Below are 17,785 nucleotides of genomic sequence, written 5' to 3'. Positions count from 1 at the left end.
TCTTTTCTTTTACAACTGCTGTGCAAGATGCAGACGCTCCCTTGAAATCTCCCCCTAGCTGTAGCACAGCAGAGAATGCGAGAGCACCTATCCTCTCTTTTTATTTTTTGTCTTCCTCCAACACCACCACCATCTGTCCCTTTCTTCCATTTCATGTGCTCAAGCAATATCCACACCCCTCTCATAGCAACAGCACAGCGCCGCCGCCCCCCGCGTCTTGCAGTGGATTTTTCTTCCCCTGGATCTTCGCCTCGCACCATGCAGACGGTCCCTTGGCCCTGCCTGACGGTTCAGTGTTCCCCCCTCCCCCACCTCCGTGCTCCTGTTTCACTCAAAGATGGCGTCTGCTCTAGAACCCCTGCTCTGTGGCTGCATTTTTAGGCTTGTTGTTGTCTCCGTTTCGCACGGTTTTGGCACCTTCTCCTCGGCAGGATCGACACGAGATTCCGGTGAGTAGCAGCGGACGCCTGACGGGGGAACACGGGAGGTTTTACACGGTCTGCTTTACCCGAGCTTCCCTCGGAAACCAGAACCGGACCAGCTCGGGCTTTCTGGGGAACCGCGAGAGGTAGAGGCAGAGAGGGGTACGGAGGGAGGATGATCGCGGAGGTGGGTGGGGGGTACGGAGGGGGGAGCCGAGGCCTAGCTACTCCGCTCCACCGGCCTTGTCTTTACCGCACCGCAGGCTGTAGCGTTACGTGGGAGGGCGGTTGGTGGAGGGAGGAAGTCAGCGAGGTGGGGACCGCTGGTAGGGACGCGTCTCCGCGGGCAGCAGGTCCTCGCCCACACCGCAAGGCTGAGCAGGAGGCCGGAGAACAAACCGCGGATATCATATCTATTTTTTTTTGCACTTGCCCGCTAGCCGAGATGGCCGTCTGTAAGTTGCATTGTGCCTTTTACAAGGCCGCGATCTCACGTTAATAACTGAATGACATTCAGAGGGAGATTGCTCGCTGTGTTCGCCGGGATGCTTCGTGTTGTCGGAACTACCGGAGGACGGGGACACGTTGGCTTCACGAGCCGGAGCGCCTCCTCGTTTACTGCTGTTTACGTTTCGGGTTAGCGACTAACGTTAGGAACATTATCTTAACGTTAGCTCGGTGGCTAGCTTCTAACGTTAGCTTGCTAAACAACAGCAGTTCGCGGGAAGGCTTGTTGTCAGAGACTGAGCAGCTCTCTCGTGTCGGGGGGGGGACACAGCACCGCAGGAAACACTTTGGCATTGCGGCATTTGAATAAGCTTGTGTTTTTAGCTAGCCTCTCAGCTAATGTTTGCTAACAGTCTGTGTTTTGACTGCATCATGTTTACCTTAGCAACCCAACTAGCCCAACGGTCAACTTGCCTGGGAAGTTTTTAGGATGATGATAGTTTACACCCTTTTTGTACCTTTTAATTTCCTTAATTATATGACACACCTGTGCACTTCTAGTCCTGTTAGTGGTTATGGTCATAACGTTACCTTACTTACCTTATTCGCTATGTAACCCGAGAATACTATGGTTCACATATATTATTAGAAAGCTGCTGGGGGGTAACAGGTGTCACATAAGTCCTCCTATTCCTATTTTACAATGTGTTATGGTGCTTGGCCAAACCTCAGGTGCTTTCTAAGAACATGCATGGCTTTGTTTATACATCTGTGTGAGGGCACAGTAAGTGTTGTTTATAAAGCTCTGCTCTCTCTAATGTTATCTGCATGTTATTGTTGCTGTTTTTTTTAATGCAAGATATTTCTAACCTTTTATTTATCTTTGCAGGGTTTGTCAGCTTCCGAAGTGCAGTAGGCGTGATGGTGATCAGTCGTGGCTGTTCCCTGGGGTGAGATATCTGCTCCGTCCCTGAGCTGAGAAGCCCAAACTGCTGGACGAGTAAAGGACAGCGAGAGACAACAAATTAAGACGAGGAAACGTGGATGCTGAAAACATTTCCCATCTTGTGGAATGTTATAATCTACAGACTGCATTGCCCTCACCTTTATCATTGAAGCACTACTTTCATGTCTTGGATACCATGATTATCTTTCACAACTTGCATTGAGAATTGGCTGGTTTGCCAGTGGCAGGAAACTTGACCTAGACCTTTTTTTGTCCGTGTAAAGGTGTTTTGCTACAGGGACAGTGGAAAACACCATATTTTTCGTCAAGATCTACTCTACCCTACATTGTGTGCTGTGGGAGTTTAAGTTGCTAATAGATCTGCTACTTCCTCCACTCCCCCTGCTTCTCGCCAGGGACCTTCACCTGGCTGGGAGTGGGTGGTCGGTGGACTGGATTTTACCAGGTGGAGGGTTGGCTCAGGGGTTTGTGCTATGGTGAGCTGCTCATTACCGTGTTGCTCATACTCAGCTTCTGAGGGAATCTCTGTGCGACCCCAGGACAAGGGATAGTACGCAGGCAGAGGGCAAAGAGGAAGAGGAGGCGGCGCTACGGCGCAGGCCAGGTGTTTCCTTGGCTTACAGTTCCTTTTTTGTGTGTGGTCATTGCGGTAAGGCTTCAGGGCCCCCGCACCCACCTTGACCGCAGCCATGGTGAAACTGGCCAACCCAATGTACACCCAATGGATCCTAGAGGCCATCAAGAAAGTGAAGAAGCAGAAGCAGCGACCATCAGAGGAGCGCATTTGCAATGCAGTCTCCATGTCCCATGGTCTGGACCGCAAAACTGTTTTGGAGCAGTTAGAGCTTAGTGTCAAGGATGGTACCATCCTTAAGGTCACCAACAAAGGTCTCAACTCCTACAAGGACCCTGACAATCCAGGGCGCTTGGCTCTGCCCAAGCCCAAAGGTAGTGGCAGCTCTGGAGGAGGAGGAGGAGGAGGAGGAGGAAGTGGTGGTAGTGGTAGTGGTAGTAGTGGTGGAGGAGGAAGTGGAGGTGGTAGTGGCGGTGGAGGCGGCGGTGGAGGCAGCAGCAGCGGTGGTGGTGGTGGTGGTGGTAGTTCTCACTCTCATTCGGTGAAGAAACCGGGACTCGACTGGAACAAGTTGATCAAACGGGCACTGGAGGGGCTCCATGAGCCTGGCGGCTCCAGCTTAAAGAACATTGAGCGCTTTCTCAAGTGCCAGGCTGATGTGGCGGCCTACTTGTCAGGCAGCGGCTCCATGGGGCCTGGGCTCTTCCACCAGCAGCTGAGGGTGGCCCTGAAGAGGGCCGTGGCACATGGACGCGTGGCCAAGCAGGGTCCTATGTTCCAGCTCATCAGCCGCAGCAGCTCCCTGGATGACGGGACCGGGACGGTGTCTCTGGAATCACTGCCACCTGTACGGTTGTTGCCCCATGAGAAAGACAAGGTAATGTCTAACACGCATCAATACATTAAATACACCCGGTCACATTCATTATGCCACGTCTAATGGACAAGTATTATTTGGATGTGGATGGTACTGTTGACAGCAAAAGGTTTAGTATAACCATTACACATGTACAAAGATAATTGGGTGTAAAGCACTTTGATCTGTTGGCATCACATGAGTCTGACAAGATAACGGATATCCTGTTGAAACAACAACTGTAGTGAGCAGAAATCTGATATACTCCTTCGTTAAAACTCTTTAGAGCAACAGAAAGAAAGTGAGTGTGATCTGTGAAAGTAACAGAAAACACCCTCTCTGGGTTTTTTTTTGCAATCTACCTAACAATCACTCTACTTGCATAATCGCTGCTGCCCACCCAGATTTGTTTAGATCTATCAGCTGGTAATCCCCGAGACGTTGGCACTGCATTTTCTCTGCTTGTTCAAATTGGTCGTGGCCTACAGGGCTGTCGTGTTCACAGCACAGTATGATTTGCCTGTATGAGTGTTAAGTTGTGAGTTTTCATCCATCATATGGTGTAGTGGTTAACACCACATGGCACATTGAAAGGTTATTATATAGAGGGGGCTGAGTAGGGCCGAGCAACAGAGTCTGCATCACTGTTCTTAAGACGTTCGAGTTTGGATTCAGTACATAGGGGTCTACTCCAGTCCACTGTGTAAGAAGATCATGAAGTTTTTATATTGGAAAAAGTTAGATCACCTGCTTTTCTCAATTCTCAGTGACTTCAAGAATAAGTTAAAGTAATACAAATAAAAAAAGAATAATGCTACAGGAACATAAATACAATGTGTAGACTTATTTCTCAGAAATATGCGATTTAAAGATAAATTGTATACAAAATAGCTTGGAGTGTAGGATTACTGTCCATCAGTAGCAATGTCTTGCCTCTTGTTTTGATTCAGAGTCTTGGTGGATTTAAATGAATCGATGAAATGAATCGATTGCCTCCTCATAGTCATCCGTGTGTGTTGGAGAGAACAGCGGTGTCATGTTAGGAAGACCTCACTGAACCCAGTTGGTCAACGTTACATTTGCTGGGTGAATATATGAGTGACAGAATCTAAGGTGTGTGCGCTGTGGTCCAGACGAGCAATACTGGAGTGATGCTGGGTGGGCGTCTGGGGAGGGGGGCAGTTTTCAGCAGACGAGGAGGTCAAGGGAGAGAGTCACATGGCTCCCAGCCTCCTGCAGGGAGTGTGCACCAGCTGCAGGGCTGCTCCCTATCAGATGGGTGGAGGAAAGAAAGGAAGAGAGGGAAGGGGAGGAACACAACACAAGTGAGAGAGAGGTGGTCTGTAGTGGTGCCAAAGGAAGAGGCCTGGATGACGCAAGCCACAGGCCTCTGTAACCAGAAAGGGGAGAGAGGGAGAAGAAAGCGAGAGAGACGGAATGAGTTAGAGAGGGAGAGGCAGACATGCAGGCGACAGAGGAGAGAGGAAACACACCCACTTTTGTAACCTGATCAGAGAGGGCAGGCGGCTGCTAACCTCTGCTTCTCAGGGCCAGGGACATATGTACACACATAAAACCCTACAACTGCATGCAAAGAGTGTGTGTGTGGCACACAAACTGAGTGCATTCTAACACAAGACACCACACACATCTTATGTTATAAATCCTCGGCTTCAGATGCTTGCTGACGTGCAGACATGCATTCTAACAACCAGCATGTAAATAAACCTGTTAGAGCTACACGCTGCTATCTGCCAGCCTCGTGGCCCATCATTGGCTCGTATGTCACCAGGGTTATCAGACAGCCAGTAGATCTTAAAGACACTAGACCAGCCTTAAACACTGTTTTGACTGGCTCCTGGCTTTATCTGGCCCCTGTGTGTGGCTGGGTGTGTTTACAAGTCTGTGCAGCTTCAGAACCACCTGGTAAGCACACACACACACACACACACACACACACATGTAAAGTAGGATTAGCCTAGAGAGCAGGCTGGAGTCACATGGGGTCTGCCTAACAGTGACCTGCTTGGCTGCAGATGGCCCAGTCTGAAGACGAACAGAGATGAACATCCTTTCTCTCTGAATCAGCTACTGATCGGCCCCCTACTCTGCCTCACAGAACCATACGAAAACACAGTCCAAGTAACGCATACCTCAGTTGGAGAACAAGGTTTGTACATAGGTCAATTCATACATAGAGCTGCAAAGATTAAGCGATCCGTTGTCACAATATCTCACTATGCCAAATATATATATTTTTTTAAATGTCACATTTCTCTGATTCCAGCTTCTTAAATGCAAATATTTCAGTTTTTATTTGACCTAATACGACTGTAAACTGAATATCTTTTGAGTTGTGGCCAACACAAGACATTTCAGGACCTCATCCTGGCCTTTGGGAAGCTCTGATCTGTGTTTTGCACTATTTTCTCACATTCTTTTGACCAAACAACGAATCGATTCATCAAGAAAATAATTGACTGATTAATTGACATTGAAAATAATTGTTAGTACTACTCTATTTCACACAAGTTGGTAATAATTATTGGCAGACAGAGAGAAAGTAATTTTGCAAAGAAAGAAGACCCCCCCCTGCTTTCTTTCTGTCAAAGATTTAGAATGAAATGTGCGGACATGTATCGAGAGGTGTTTGTTCGTGAGTCTCGTCCTCTTCAGGCTTGATGGGGCATGGAGAATTGACATTTGTGTCAGGCATTCACACAAGCCTGTTTACCCTTCCTCCCTGCTTCTTCTTGTGATGTTGCTTTCATATCTCTTTCCAGAGGATGCAACCTTATTGCCGCTCAATCATGTGTGTTTTGCGAGTGACTGTTGGTGTGTTCTTTCCCGTGTGCGAGTGGCACATGCGTCAAAGAGATAGAAACTGTGCGCATGAGACAAAGTCGGTATTGCATGATCACTCGCCTCCGTTCTCCTGCTCTTCCAATGATGCATCATTGCCATGTTGCCCTGCATGATTGCTAACAGTTATGTTTTCCCAAGGAAAGGGGGGAGAGCTTGTGAGTGAAGGCAGGGAGGGCAAGGAAATGAAAACAAATAGCTAAGCACTGGCTTTGACCCCATTTGTGGGGAGATATGTGTACTCAACACGCTGATGTTTGTGTCAGAGTGCTCCATTCAAACGGGATCCCAGACCCTATTTCTGTCTCCCCCCATCTCACCCTAATAGGGTGCCAATGCCAGGTCATGAAGGGGGAGGTGAATGGGGGAGCGAAGTCAACCAAGGGTCATGGATATATAGATGGCAAACCTCATTGCCTCCCTGAGCGCCCGTTAGCAGTATGAGGCTACGGCCATTAGGTGGGATGGGCTTGATGCTGAGCCTTTGTGTGTGTGTATAACCATGTGGGTATATAGTTGTGTGTGTGAGTGTGTATGATGTTCATCCCGTCATAATAGGCAAGAGAAATCTCTCTGCCCCGCGGTTGCCCTCTCCTCAACAGCTGGAGTGGGGTGAACCAGAGTTCTCGATGGCAACGAGCGGTGTCACGGCGAGGACGTGTGAAAAAAGTGGCTCCTGACCAACAAACACATCCACAGTGACGTGTTCTGCTCTTACATGGTGTTGAGGTGATTTCCCCCCACAACGTCCCACTGACCCTGTAACAGGCTGACATCCTGCAGCTACCGGTTCCTTTGCTGGTGGTGGCGCTGCGTGGTCGGTCACTAGAACTACTTTTGTTGGACGATATATTGTCCCAGAAGATTGACCATTTTATGCAACTGATATAATAATATAATTGCATACAAGTACACCCTTTTCAAGGAGCAATGAACTTAAAATACCCTAAATAAATACAACTACACAACCAAAACAATATATAAAATAGAGTCCGTCACCTAAAGGTTAAGGGAAACCCTGCGGTTCATTCTGGCGCCATGTTGGCTAAACTGTGACGCTAACCCCTCTTATGTAAACAAACACGCGTGTAAACACAACGGGCAACATCGAGGCCAGTAAATACCATAAGTCGATAACATTATAATACTGAATTGCCTCAGAGCTGCGACATTAGGTAACGCTTATTAAGAAACATAATGGATATATTTATCCATTCATTCCACAGTTCCAGTTTTAAATCCCCCGTCCCTCCAACATCACACACATTACCTCTGCTTGTGTTTGGCTCAAGGTGAAGACATCATGTATCGTCACTTGGAATGTGAATAATGCCCTCAGACATCGATTATATGCCGCGGGTGAAACCCCCCCCCCCCCCCCCCCCCCAGCTGCTACATCATGTTGTGTATTCACAGGAGATGATTGTGTGTGTTTGCTGGATGGATGGATGGATGGAAACATTCTCCGGGTTAGCACCACCACACCACAGGAATGCTGGGATAATGACTAAGTTGGGTGCAATGAGATGGTCTCCCTGGACTCTATTGTCAACGTGACTTTCTGATTTTTGACTAATTCCTTTTTCAAAGAGGAGGCGAGGCTTGTAGAAACTCTTAATTTCTTCCTCCATTAAGTGCCAGAGCCCTCAGTTGACCCATTGTTAGGGCCTAAGGTTGCTCCACTCTCTGATGGCCCCAGCTTTAGCCTCATGCCGCGCTGCAACCACAGTTCTTGTTTGACATAGTGGAACACGCCAGCAGAGAAATGGAAAAAACTGTAGAGCAGTCATTTATTTAAAGGGTCGGTTCTCACGAATCGTAATGAACATATTTTCTTCTTTACCTATAGTGGTGTTTGGCCATTTATGTTATGTGTGGTTGTTTTTCATATATGTAGGGATGGGGGTTCAAGCCTCCGATCGATGCTTTCCGACAACTGCACACAGGGAAAGGCGTAACGCCGCTCTATTATGTTTGTTTGTTGGTTTGGGATTATGGCTGAGAGAAAGAAACGCTCAAGTGTGCAGGTTATGAACCTGTGGATACTCTTCTTCTTCAGGAATCCATATCACCAAATCACTTCCCACCCCCACATGTATGCCTCTCATAGTTCGGCTGTCACACGAGTTTTATTTGTGGTGCTTGAAGTAGTAAAAAATGAAAACTGTTTCGAGAAACGGTGTCCGAGAGTTACTCAAAGACGATCCACAGACCTCGCTGTTAACAGTCGACATGAGGTGTGTGTCTAGCTACGTGCTGGACAGTGTGTTTCTGCAGTGCCAATGCTTTACCCGTGTGTAACCTTCGCACTGGCCATCATTTGTCTTTTTAGTGAAGTTGTCCCCTATTGGCTGCAGAAGAACAACCAGGCTGCGAGCCACGAGTCTATAGAAACGGCATTAGCAGTAGTGTCGGTGTCCGGGGGGAGCAGTTACCTCAAGCTCACCGGTGACTGTGATCTGAATGGCACTTGGCATGGGAAGTGTAGCTGTGTGAGGCCTTGCGTACGGCCCCACAAATAGAGCCAATGTGTTGAGCAGCTGTGGAAGTGACGGCTGGAGCGCGGCCAGGCGGCCCCGCTCTGTTTGATGCAGTGATTTAGCTTTGTGCTCCCTGGCTAACCTCGACAGTAATGGGGGGTGATGCTTGGCTGAAGGGACATTGGCACAACCCGCGGTCTTCCACGGGCTGTTGTAGACATCACATGAAAATGGAGACCGGCTACTTTCAAGTAATTTCCACTCTGGTGGGGCTACAGGGATTTGAAATGTCATGTTTGCTCTTCTACCTGTCACTTGTGTGTGTGTGTGTGTGTGTGTGTGTGTGTGTGTGTGACGATGGCCTGGTGAGTGTCTCAGGACTGCTTAGTGCATCTAATGACTACACGTGCAAATGTGTTTGTGTGTTGGCTTGCGCGGTGTGTGTGCTATAACAGTGATCAATGAGTTTGTGTTGGAGGTGGGGGCGGCCATAAGGGAAGTGTGTTGGTGGTGATGGGGGTTGCTGAGATTGGGCTCCCATGTTAATGAGATCCTTGACTTGAGACGAGACAAGGACAACAGCAACGCTTTTTCCCTATTTCTCTTTTCTCCCATTGCCTTTCATCCTCTCTCCCCTCCTCCTCCTCCCTTTCTCCCTCTCTTTCGTCCTTCCTCCTTTGTTCCTGTCTCTCTCTCCTGTCCTCTGTCTTTGGATATCAGAAGCCTGAGTATAAAGGAGAAACCAGGCCACCACTAGTTGTTTTCTATAACCTATTATCTCTCTGTACAAAGTCTCAGACAAAGCTGCATGTTGCCTTAAGTATTTTAAAGCGACCTTTCGAAAACAAAATGAAGAACTCTGCTAACACTGGAGGCCTGGCATGTCGTCATGTGACCATGACTTTGATAGGTGTAGGTCGCAATATTATGTAATGTGATACTGTATCGATTCCCAAAAACACTGGCTTTATATTAATAATTAACTTTGTTTAACTCTTTATGATTATGGTGGTGTGTTCCTTATGTTATACCTATACTTCTACGTTATGGACTTATCGTCCACAGCTGCCGTGTGGGAACATTTAGGGTTTAAGCCAAATGAGATGGGAACGTTGTTGCTGTTATATGTTATAGCTAATGTTACTTTGCACATTGTCAACAAAGACTGAGTGGATTGGCAGTATATTATATTATTATTATATTATATTATATATTGCCTGTTAGGAAATGAATGACTCTCTTTTGCAATTCTTTTGTTCAGAGAGTCAATTTTATTTATTCTGGTTGTGCGGGTAGGGTGACAGGGTGCACCTGCATTATTATGCTATTATATTATCTTTACATCAGTGGCATAAAATAGTCTTTCTGGGACCATATATCGTCCAACTGAAGCCGTTATCGGGAGGAGCCTAATTGGAGAACAGTTCCCGTGTGATTGTGATTCATAGAGCAGGAGTGGGTGTGACAGCTGGGTCAGACCAGGGTACCTTCACTTGTCCGTTGGTGTGTAGTAGGCGTGTATTTATAGGAACCTGTACCGTGTAAGACATGTTTGTATGGCTTTTCAAGTCCGCCCAGTCAATGCAGCTAGATGCTAACGATTGCCACAAGGCGTGTCTTTTTGGCTCAGAACAACATTTTGTTCCTGAGCGCTCCTTAGGTTTGAAAAAAAACAAGAGCACATGCCAAAGCATGAACACACTGGCTTAAAATAGACACACACACACACACACACACACACACACACTCTTCAGTCGATGTGAGAAATTTCTAGAGCGATGTTGCGGTGTAAGAGCAGTCCTGGCAACAAACGCTGGCTGAGGTAGAAAAGGCTGCAACAGCGAGGAAAAACGTCTCTCAGGAGGAATTTGAGGATTGTGTTTCACTGTTCCAATATCCTCGTCATGAAGGCGGTATTCGCTTTTCATTTTTAGTATCTGTTGGGGATTAATTTACAGTGGCAGCCAGTAACTGAAGCCTCACTGTAACGTGCGTCTCCATACAGGGTGTCTGTTTGTATGGAAGTCACTCGCTCTCGTCTCGTGTTTACTCGAGTGCTCACAGGGCGAGTGGGAGCAGTTGACCTCCTCCAGCGGGGAAGGGGTTAAGCGTCAGGAATGATTGAGGTGTTGGTCGCACGCAGGCTGCTGCTCATAGGACTGCTGCTGCAGATTTTCTCTTTTTCTTTACACTTTCCATTTCCTTCACTCTCCTGCCCTCTGGGTTCTTATTTCTGTCCTCGCTCTGTCTTTGTTCAATTTCAATTTCTCTTCCGTGACTTTGTTGGTTTGTTTTGCAGCCCAACAAAGCTGTTTGCATCATGCATTCAGGTCATTATTCATTGAGCTGCACGATTAGTCCACTAACCATTGACAGAAAAACTCTTTTGATGGAAGTAAAGTGAATATAAAGATATTCACTTTCAGGCTTTGGACTGACAACTAGACATTTAAACATATTTCACTATTTATAGAGCAAACGTTTAATCTATAATGAAAATAATCGTTGGTTGCAACATGCAGTATAATCCAGTGCATGATCACCATTTCATATACTTACCTGTGAGGATGTGAAATGGTTTCAGGAATGGAGAGCTAGTGCTTCTACATTTATCTTCACGTAAGACTCTATCTCCCTCTCTGCACCCTGCGTGTCTGTGCTTATCTGCCTCGCTCCTCTCTCTCTACCTCCTTCTTCCCTCACTCCATACCTTTTGTTTCTCTTGCTCTCTCTGTCCCTGTGCTGTTAGGTGGGTGGGTAGTGGGGTAGCAGGGGTGATGGAGGGAGTCTGAGTCAGAAGGAAATGAACCCAATAAATCAAGCTCTTGTCCCGGTCTCCTCCCTGCTGCCTGCCAGCTCTCTGCAGCTCTGTGCAGTTACACTGTTGTCCTGTGGAAAACCTTGCAACACCCTCATCAGTGTCATTTTGTGTTTTTTTCCCATTTAAATAAATAAATTGGATTGTTCCCTGTGAGGTGAAGTGCACGTTTATGACCTTATGCGTGTTCCTCCTACAAAGGTTTTCGTGGTTTTTGAATTTCACGATGCTATAAAACAAATGATTATATTCTCAGTTCCACCTGGACACCAGGGAGAAGTTTAACCCTTTCAGTTGGGCAGCTGTCCTGTAAATGCATAGCAAGTGATGGATGTTCTGCACGTATAAAGGTCTGCCATGTGATTAAAGTATCTGCCTTTAAGATTTCACATATTATCACGTGCTAACCTTCGGCTCAGTAAAAGTGAGTAGGGTTATGAACCAGCACTTTACGCCCTCTGTAATAACAAACATGTCATTCTTCAGTCCAAACTTATTTCTTCAACTGAATTGGAGTTTGGACGATGTTGTTTTAAGTCTTTTTATATCTGGTGCTGTGTCTTCTCCCATGGGGTAGTGGTCTCTCAGAGAAGCATCCCCACAGCACGATGCTGACACACGAGTTTAGTGTGATTGCCAAACGGATCACAGAACCCTCTTGCACTTTGTCTCCGTGGCTCCCACGTGCCTGCTGGCAAACACCAGCCCAGATGTCATGAGAGTTGTCGAACAGTGGCGTCCTCTGCAGCTCTGACATAAAGCTGAGGATGTGGAAGCAGTTGGGCAGCAGATGTCATCTGCAAAGTGTCTCCCATGTCAGCCATGACGGCCCATAGCTCCTTCAAGAGTGTTCATCACTTCTTCTCACACAGACGCTCAGCTTTTGAGGACCGCCCACTCGAGGCAGGCTGTGCCACAGCTACATCGTTCTGTGATAGACATACTGTACTCGGGAGGGAATATTCAGCGCCATACTAGTTTTACCTTTTTGTACTTTAAAAGGAAGTTGGTAACCTGTATGCACCGCTGAGGGTACGAAAGGCTCCGATGTAATGAGCAGCAGCGGGTGATTTAATATTCCACAGCTCTGACTTATCCAACTCTAACATCACTATTGTTAACGGCAGAAACAAAGCGACTCTTCAAATGTACATCAGGAAACCTTCAGTCTAAACTGTGAAAGACGGCCACGTCTCCGGCTCTGTAGTCCGCGCACTGCACTTCTTCTTTGAGAGTGTTCTGACTTCTACAAACAATATAACGATGTGAGCGGCTGGTTACCTCCAAATGACTTTGTGTCAAACAATCAAATACAAAAAGGTTTTAAATCCCAGTACAACACGATTACAGGAACAACACAGGACACGTTTGATTTGGGATGTGACGGTGAAGGCTTTCATCACGGATACATGAACTGATGGTGGTGTTGGGTGGACGGTGAAGACCCTCGCTTGATCATGTAAGAAAGAACACGTGGTTATTTGAATCCTTTACTTCTGCAGGAAGACCTTATGATTTCCCTATTTAAGACTGTTTGTGTTTATATTGCAGCAAAGATAAGACACAAAGTGTAAGCTCGTGATTCACTATGTTCTGATAATGATCAGGATGATCTCTCGCCTGCGTCTGATGCTGCTGAAATACATTTATGTGCTTTAATGTCACAGCCGGAGCATAAAGATTGGTTTGGTTAAAGTTTTACCGAAATACCAATGTGACTTATCTGTTGGGTGTTTCACAGTCGACACAACGACTTGTGGTATCCTCTGAGGCAGCAGTAAGCCACCGCTTCCCCTCGGGGCTTCTAGGCTGCAGAAACTCTCACCCCCCCTTCTGTGAAGTGCCTATAAAGTGCACCTGCAGTGCTTCAGGGATGTGATTTTTCAGCTTTATTGGACACACAAGTCCTATTGGATGTCTAACAACATGTTAAGTGTTATCCTGCCGTTTGTTTTCCTGGACTTAGGTCGTGCGCTCGGGTGCACATCAGATGATGTGTTTGTTCTGTGTTTGACTACGCACCTGCTCACATGCTTCGTGTTTTCCGGGACACACTAAAAGATTTAAGCCTCACCAGAAATGAACGTCTGATGGCATGTTTCAGAATAAGTGTTGAAATGGGACGCGTTGCTCTGGAATTAAAATCCTCGCCCGGCGCAACCAACGGATCTGAGACGCAGCTTTTTGATCCAACAAACAGAGGAGTCAGGGGACGCATTGACACGTGGATGGCAGCCTCTAACACGACATGTCGCATACATTATACAGGCTCACTCATCACAGCGTAGCTTTCATGCTCTTCATTATCCTCAAGTCTCTCTTCACAGATCCTCGTGTTCTGTGGTGTCATTGTAGTTTTGGGTCGGCTGTCAGCTTGTTAATGCGCTGTGGCGGGACACACAAGGCCGCTTTGTTTCTAATTTGTGCACATTAAGCTGTTAAGTTGACTGACAGTCTCGACTTTCTCTCCTCTCGCCCCTCCTCACCTCTTCTGTCCTTCTGCCAGCCGGTGGCAGAGCCCATCCCCATCTGCAGCTTCTGCTTAGGGACCAAGGAGCAGAATCGTGATAAGAGGCCGGAGGAGCTCATCTCCTGCGCCGACTGTGGCAATAGTGGTGAGTGCTAAACTGTGACCAGTAACACGTGAGATCGTAGCAGCAGTTCAGCCTGTGACGGAGTTAACCTTTCTTAGTTTGTGCTAGAAACAACCACAGAAGAAGAGGATACAATCAGCTGTGTGCAAAGTATAAATGCAGTCAGGCTACAAAATGAATGCCACTCAATAGATCACTATGTTTTTTGAGTGATGCAAATCTACCAACCACGTGCTTAGTTTACCAGAAGTTAATGTGTACCATTAGTGCTTTAACTACATATTTACACAATGAGACTTAAGTAATATAGTGAGGAAGTGTGTAAAGTTCAGAACACTACTTCACTTTAAGGAAAGGAAAACATCTGTGCCATATTATATCACAATATCCAAACTCTAAGACGATATCTCGTTTCATATCACAAGATGGATATAATATGAAAATACTGCCCTACCTGCAGCGTTAATTATGTTACTCAAACTATGACTACAGATATTTTATTCCCACGTCTAAGACGAAGCGATGTCGAGACGTCGGTAGACACTGACGGTAACTAAATGCAGTGTGTGGAAGATAAGAGGCGAGACTTAAATATAGTTTAACACAAACGTCTGTTCATAACAACTTCTTCTTTTTGTCCATATCAGGACTTCAGCGTCGGGAGCACTCGCAGTAGTTGACGTACTTAAGTTAAAGATAACAATGAAAGCAGGGAAACCTAAAGTAGACTTAAATAGTTTGTAGTTCTCTTCGACTACATCCAGACAGGATGAGCTCGTTACTAAATATGAGACAAACTAACGAGCACATTTGACACGGGACTAATTCTAAACAACATCTCACATCTGTAACACAAACACACATCCTGGAGCTTTTAGGAAGCTGCACACAACTATTTCATCTTGGTTATTTTCCTTTTTCTCTGCCCGTGTCTCGGGTCCGGGATGTTTTAAACTCCAGTAAGATGGAAACAGTAATTGACAGATACGGGCACAGGTCTACGTCTTCAGAGAAATTGTGATATATAATTATGGTTTTCCTGCTGCGGAGTGAAAGCAGAGGAGAGATTGTGTTCCTCCTCTTTCCTCGCTGGGTTTGTGTCCCAGACGAGACCATCTTGTGTGCTGCTCTTCAAACAGCAGAAGCACAGCTCTGACAGATTGTCATTTATGTTTGAAGACTCTCTTTGCAGCGCGGCGTGATGCAGGGAGGGCTTTCAATTCCAAAAGGAGCTCTTGTTTTTCTTCTTCTCCTACAATGATGCAAGTGGGTCACGGCTGTCAGTCAAAATCTGACGCACTTGTTTGTGTATGTGTGTCTATCTACCTGCAGGCCACCCGTCCTGTCTCAAGTTCTCCCCAGAGCTCACAGCGCGAGTCAAGGCTCTGTGGTGGCAGTGCATCGAATGCAAGACTTGCAGCAGCTGTCAGGATCAAGGAAAGAATGCGGTGAGTGGATGAGCGACTATGGCGGACTGGCAGCCTAACAGCATCTATGAGCACTCTCTCCTCTGCTTTAAGTGCCACACGGAGATGCTGATAGACATATCTGTGGTTGTGCGATTGAGCTATTTTAGTCAGCAGCGGCATGATTTTACTCTTTTCTCTTACTTGTCAAGCGAGGAATCATTGTTATTCAAATGTTTGTGGAGAGGCTCGACGGTGAGACAAGAAGCACAGCACTCTGCCAATGATGAAACACGTCTTTGAAGATGGGGAATAAAGTGGAAACGAGGAAGTCTGAACCAATCACGGTGGATGTTTATAAAGCACTGTCCAACTTTACACGACAAATTCTGAGCAGTTGAACAAAAAGTCTTTTTATGCACTTTTGCACATAAATGTGTGGAAATGTTGTTGGAGGAGCTCAGGAGCTTTGATCATCCTCCAATAAACATATCCTGAAACAAAGAGCATCGTATTGGACATGGGCGACACACATTTCACTTAATACAAATAAATTGTCACCCCAATGTTTTGTTGTAGCTGATTGAATTGTCTCACTGAGAGTCACTCTGTCAGAAGCATCAAAGCGTCTGCTGATCACCGTGCTGTGTGTTTACTGTGCAGGACAACATGTTGTTCTGTGACTCCTGTGACCGGGGCTTCCACATGGAGTGCTGTGATCCCCCCCTCACGCGGATGCCAAAGGGTAAGTAAACAGCACTGCTCCTTTAACCTCCCTCTTCAGTTCCTCTGTGCGACCTCCAATGAACTGAAGGTTCACAGCTCATACATTACTACTCTGACCGACCGTGTGTGTGTGTGTGTGTGTGTGTGTGTGTGTGTGTGTGTGTGTGTATGTATATATATATATATATGAACCTGTGCTTTTACTCCTTCTCCCCCAGGCATGTGGATTTGTCAAATCTGCCAACCCAGGAAAAAGGGAAAGAAGCTTTTACATGAAAAGGCAGCACAAATCAAACGGCGCTACAACGCCCCGCTGGGGCGGCCCAAGAACAGGTAAAGAAACGCCTTCAGCGCGTGGCCTCTTGTTGGATGTGGAGAGGTCGTGTGTGTCTGCTTCACTGACGAGTTTACAGCCACAGCGCTGCTCCACAGATTTAAATGAATCTTTAGTAAAGTTAAAGTTCAGAGGTTACTTAGTCTTTGAGGTCTTCTGACTCGTGTTGGGATAAACATGACGTCGTCTGATGTTTATTAATGTATAAACTATACAAAGATTAAATCATATTTAACAGCAATATATATGTCAACATAAACATTGGCTCTTAAAGGCCAATATTTTACATTAAGCTTCATTCATTTAATTTTATGGACTTTATGCAATAATTACTATTCTTTTTAATAATGCCACAGTGGGGGCAACATGTTGTTTTATTTCCTGCACTTTTCTCTAAAAGCTTTTCTTCGATGTAACTCATCAGTATCTCTAAAAGTGTAAAACATCCTGCATGGTGTTTACTTCCTGACGCAGTCTTAAACAAACTCCTCCCTTCCTCCGCAGGCCGGGGCGGCCCTTCAAGAAGTTGGGCGGGCGAGGTCGGCGGAAGCGCTCGGCCTCGGCCAACTCGTCCTCCAGCTCCTCCTGCGAAGGTTACCCCGGCGACGACCGGCTTCTCTTTTCAATGAGGGACGACGACGACCTGTCGCAGGGCAGCATGCGCTTCAACAACAAGACCAAGGGCCTCATCGACGCCCTCACAAAGTTCTTCACACCGTCGCCCGAGGGCCGTAAAGCACGGCAGGAAGTGGTGGACTATTCACAGCAGTGTCGCATCCGGAAGAAAGCCTGTCGCAAAGGAGAAGGAGACGATAGAGGTGAGGACACGCCTGCTGCAGGACGGCGTTAGTCTGCAGTTATCAAGCTCTTTCCATAAATGTGTTTTATTATTACAGAGAGCCACGAGATCGGCAGCTTAGTTATTGTTAACTACGGTTCTTCCCGTTTTAAAGGCCCCCGCCCTGATGTTTCTGGGCTGAAGGTAAAACTGGAGTGTAATCGATTAGTCTCCACCTGCAGTTCTCTTTCAGTGTGTGTTGAACAATGAATTGTTTTGTACACCTGCATGAAAACATCAACTACACTGGCTCGTATCTCATCATAGGATATCTACGTGCATGTTTGGGGACGAGGCACACACACGTGCACGTGTGTGTAAAATGACAGTAATAAGAATACATAATAAAGAAACGGAGACATCGCTCCTTAAATAACATCATCAGATGTTCCTAAAAGACTAATGAGTGTACCTGGTGTTGTGTTGGATTAAACGCTGCATCACTAGAGATGATGTACTCG

The 17,785-nt window shown here is 46.5% G+C and overlaps 1 protein-coding gene across 3 annotated transcripts in view; it reads left to right on the top strand.

Annotated features, from left to right (window-relative positions):
• The first annotated feature begins 302 nt into the window (after window positions 1-302).
• Window positions 303-17,785, top strand: part of kat6a (K(lysine) acetyltransferase 6A) — a 33,533-nt gene continuing 16,050 nt past the window's right edge. Inside the window, exons 1-7 of one of the 3 annotated variants that reach the window (XM_029438924.1) lie at window positions 303-449; window positions 1,759-3,287; window positions 13,933-14,041; window positions 15,353-15,468; window positions 16,090-16,171; window positions 16,371-16,485; window positions 16,991-17,304. In XM_029438924.1, coding sequence (XP_029294784.1) covers window positions 2,526-3,287; window positions 13,933-14,041; window positions 15,353-15,468; window positions 16,090-16,171; window positions 16,371-16,485; window positions 16,991-17,304 — 1,498 coding nt within the window. In that variant the 5' untranslated portion in view covers window positions 303-449; window positions 1,759-2,525. Of the gene's footprint in view, window positions 450-1,758; window positions 3,288-13,932; window positions 14,042-15,352; window positions 15,469-15,489; window positions 15,774-16,089; window positions 16,172-16,370; window positions 16,486-16,990; window positions 17,305-17,785 lie in introns of those variants that run through there. The other 2 variants (XM_029438926.1, XM_029438925.1) reach the window with 2 other exon arrangements.

Source organism: Cottoperca gobio, chromosome 9 (genome assembly GCF_900634415.1).
Source record: "Cottoperca gobio chromosome 9, fCotGob3.1, whole genome shotgun sequence".
NCBI lineage: Eukaryota > Metazoa > Chordata > Actinopteri > Perciformes > Bovichtidae > Cottoperca > Cottoperca gobio.
Note: the sequence above shows the minus strand (reverse complement) of the source record. Positions and strands in the feature narration are given on the sequence as shown.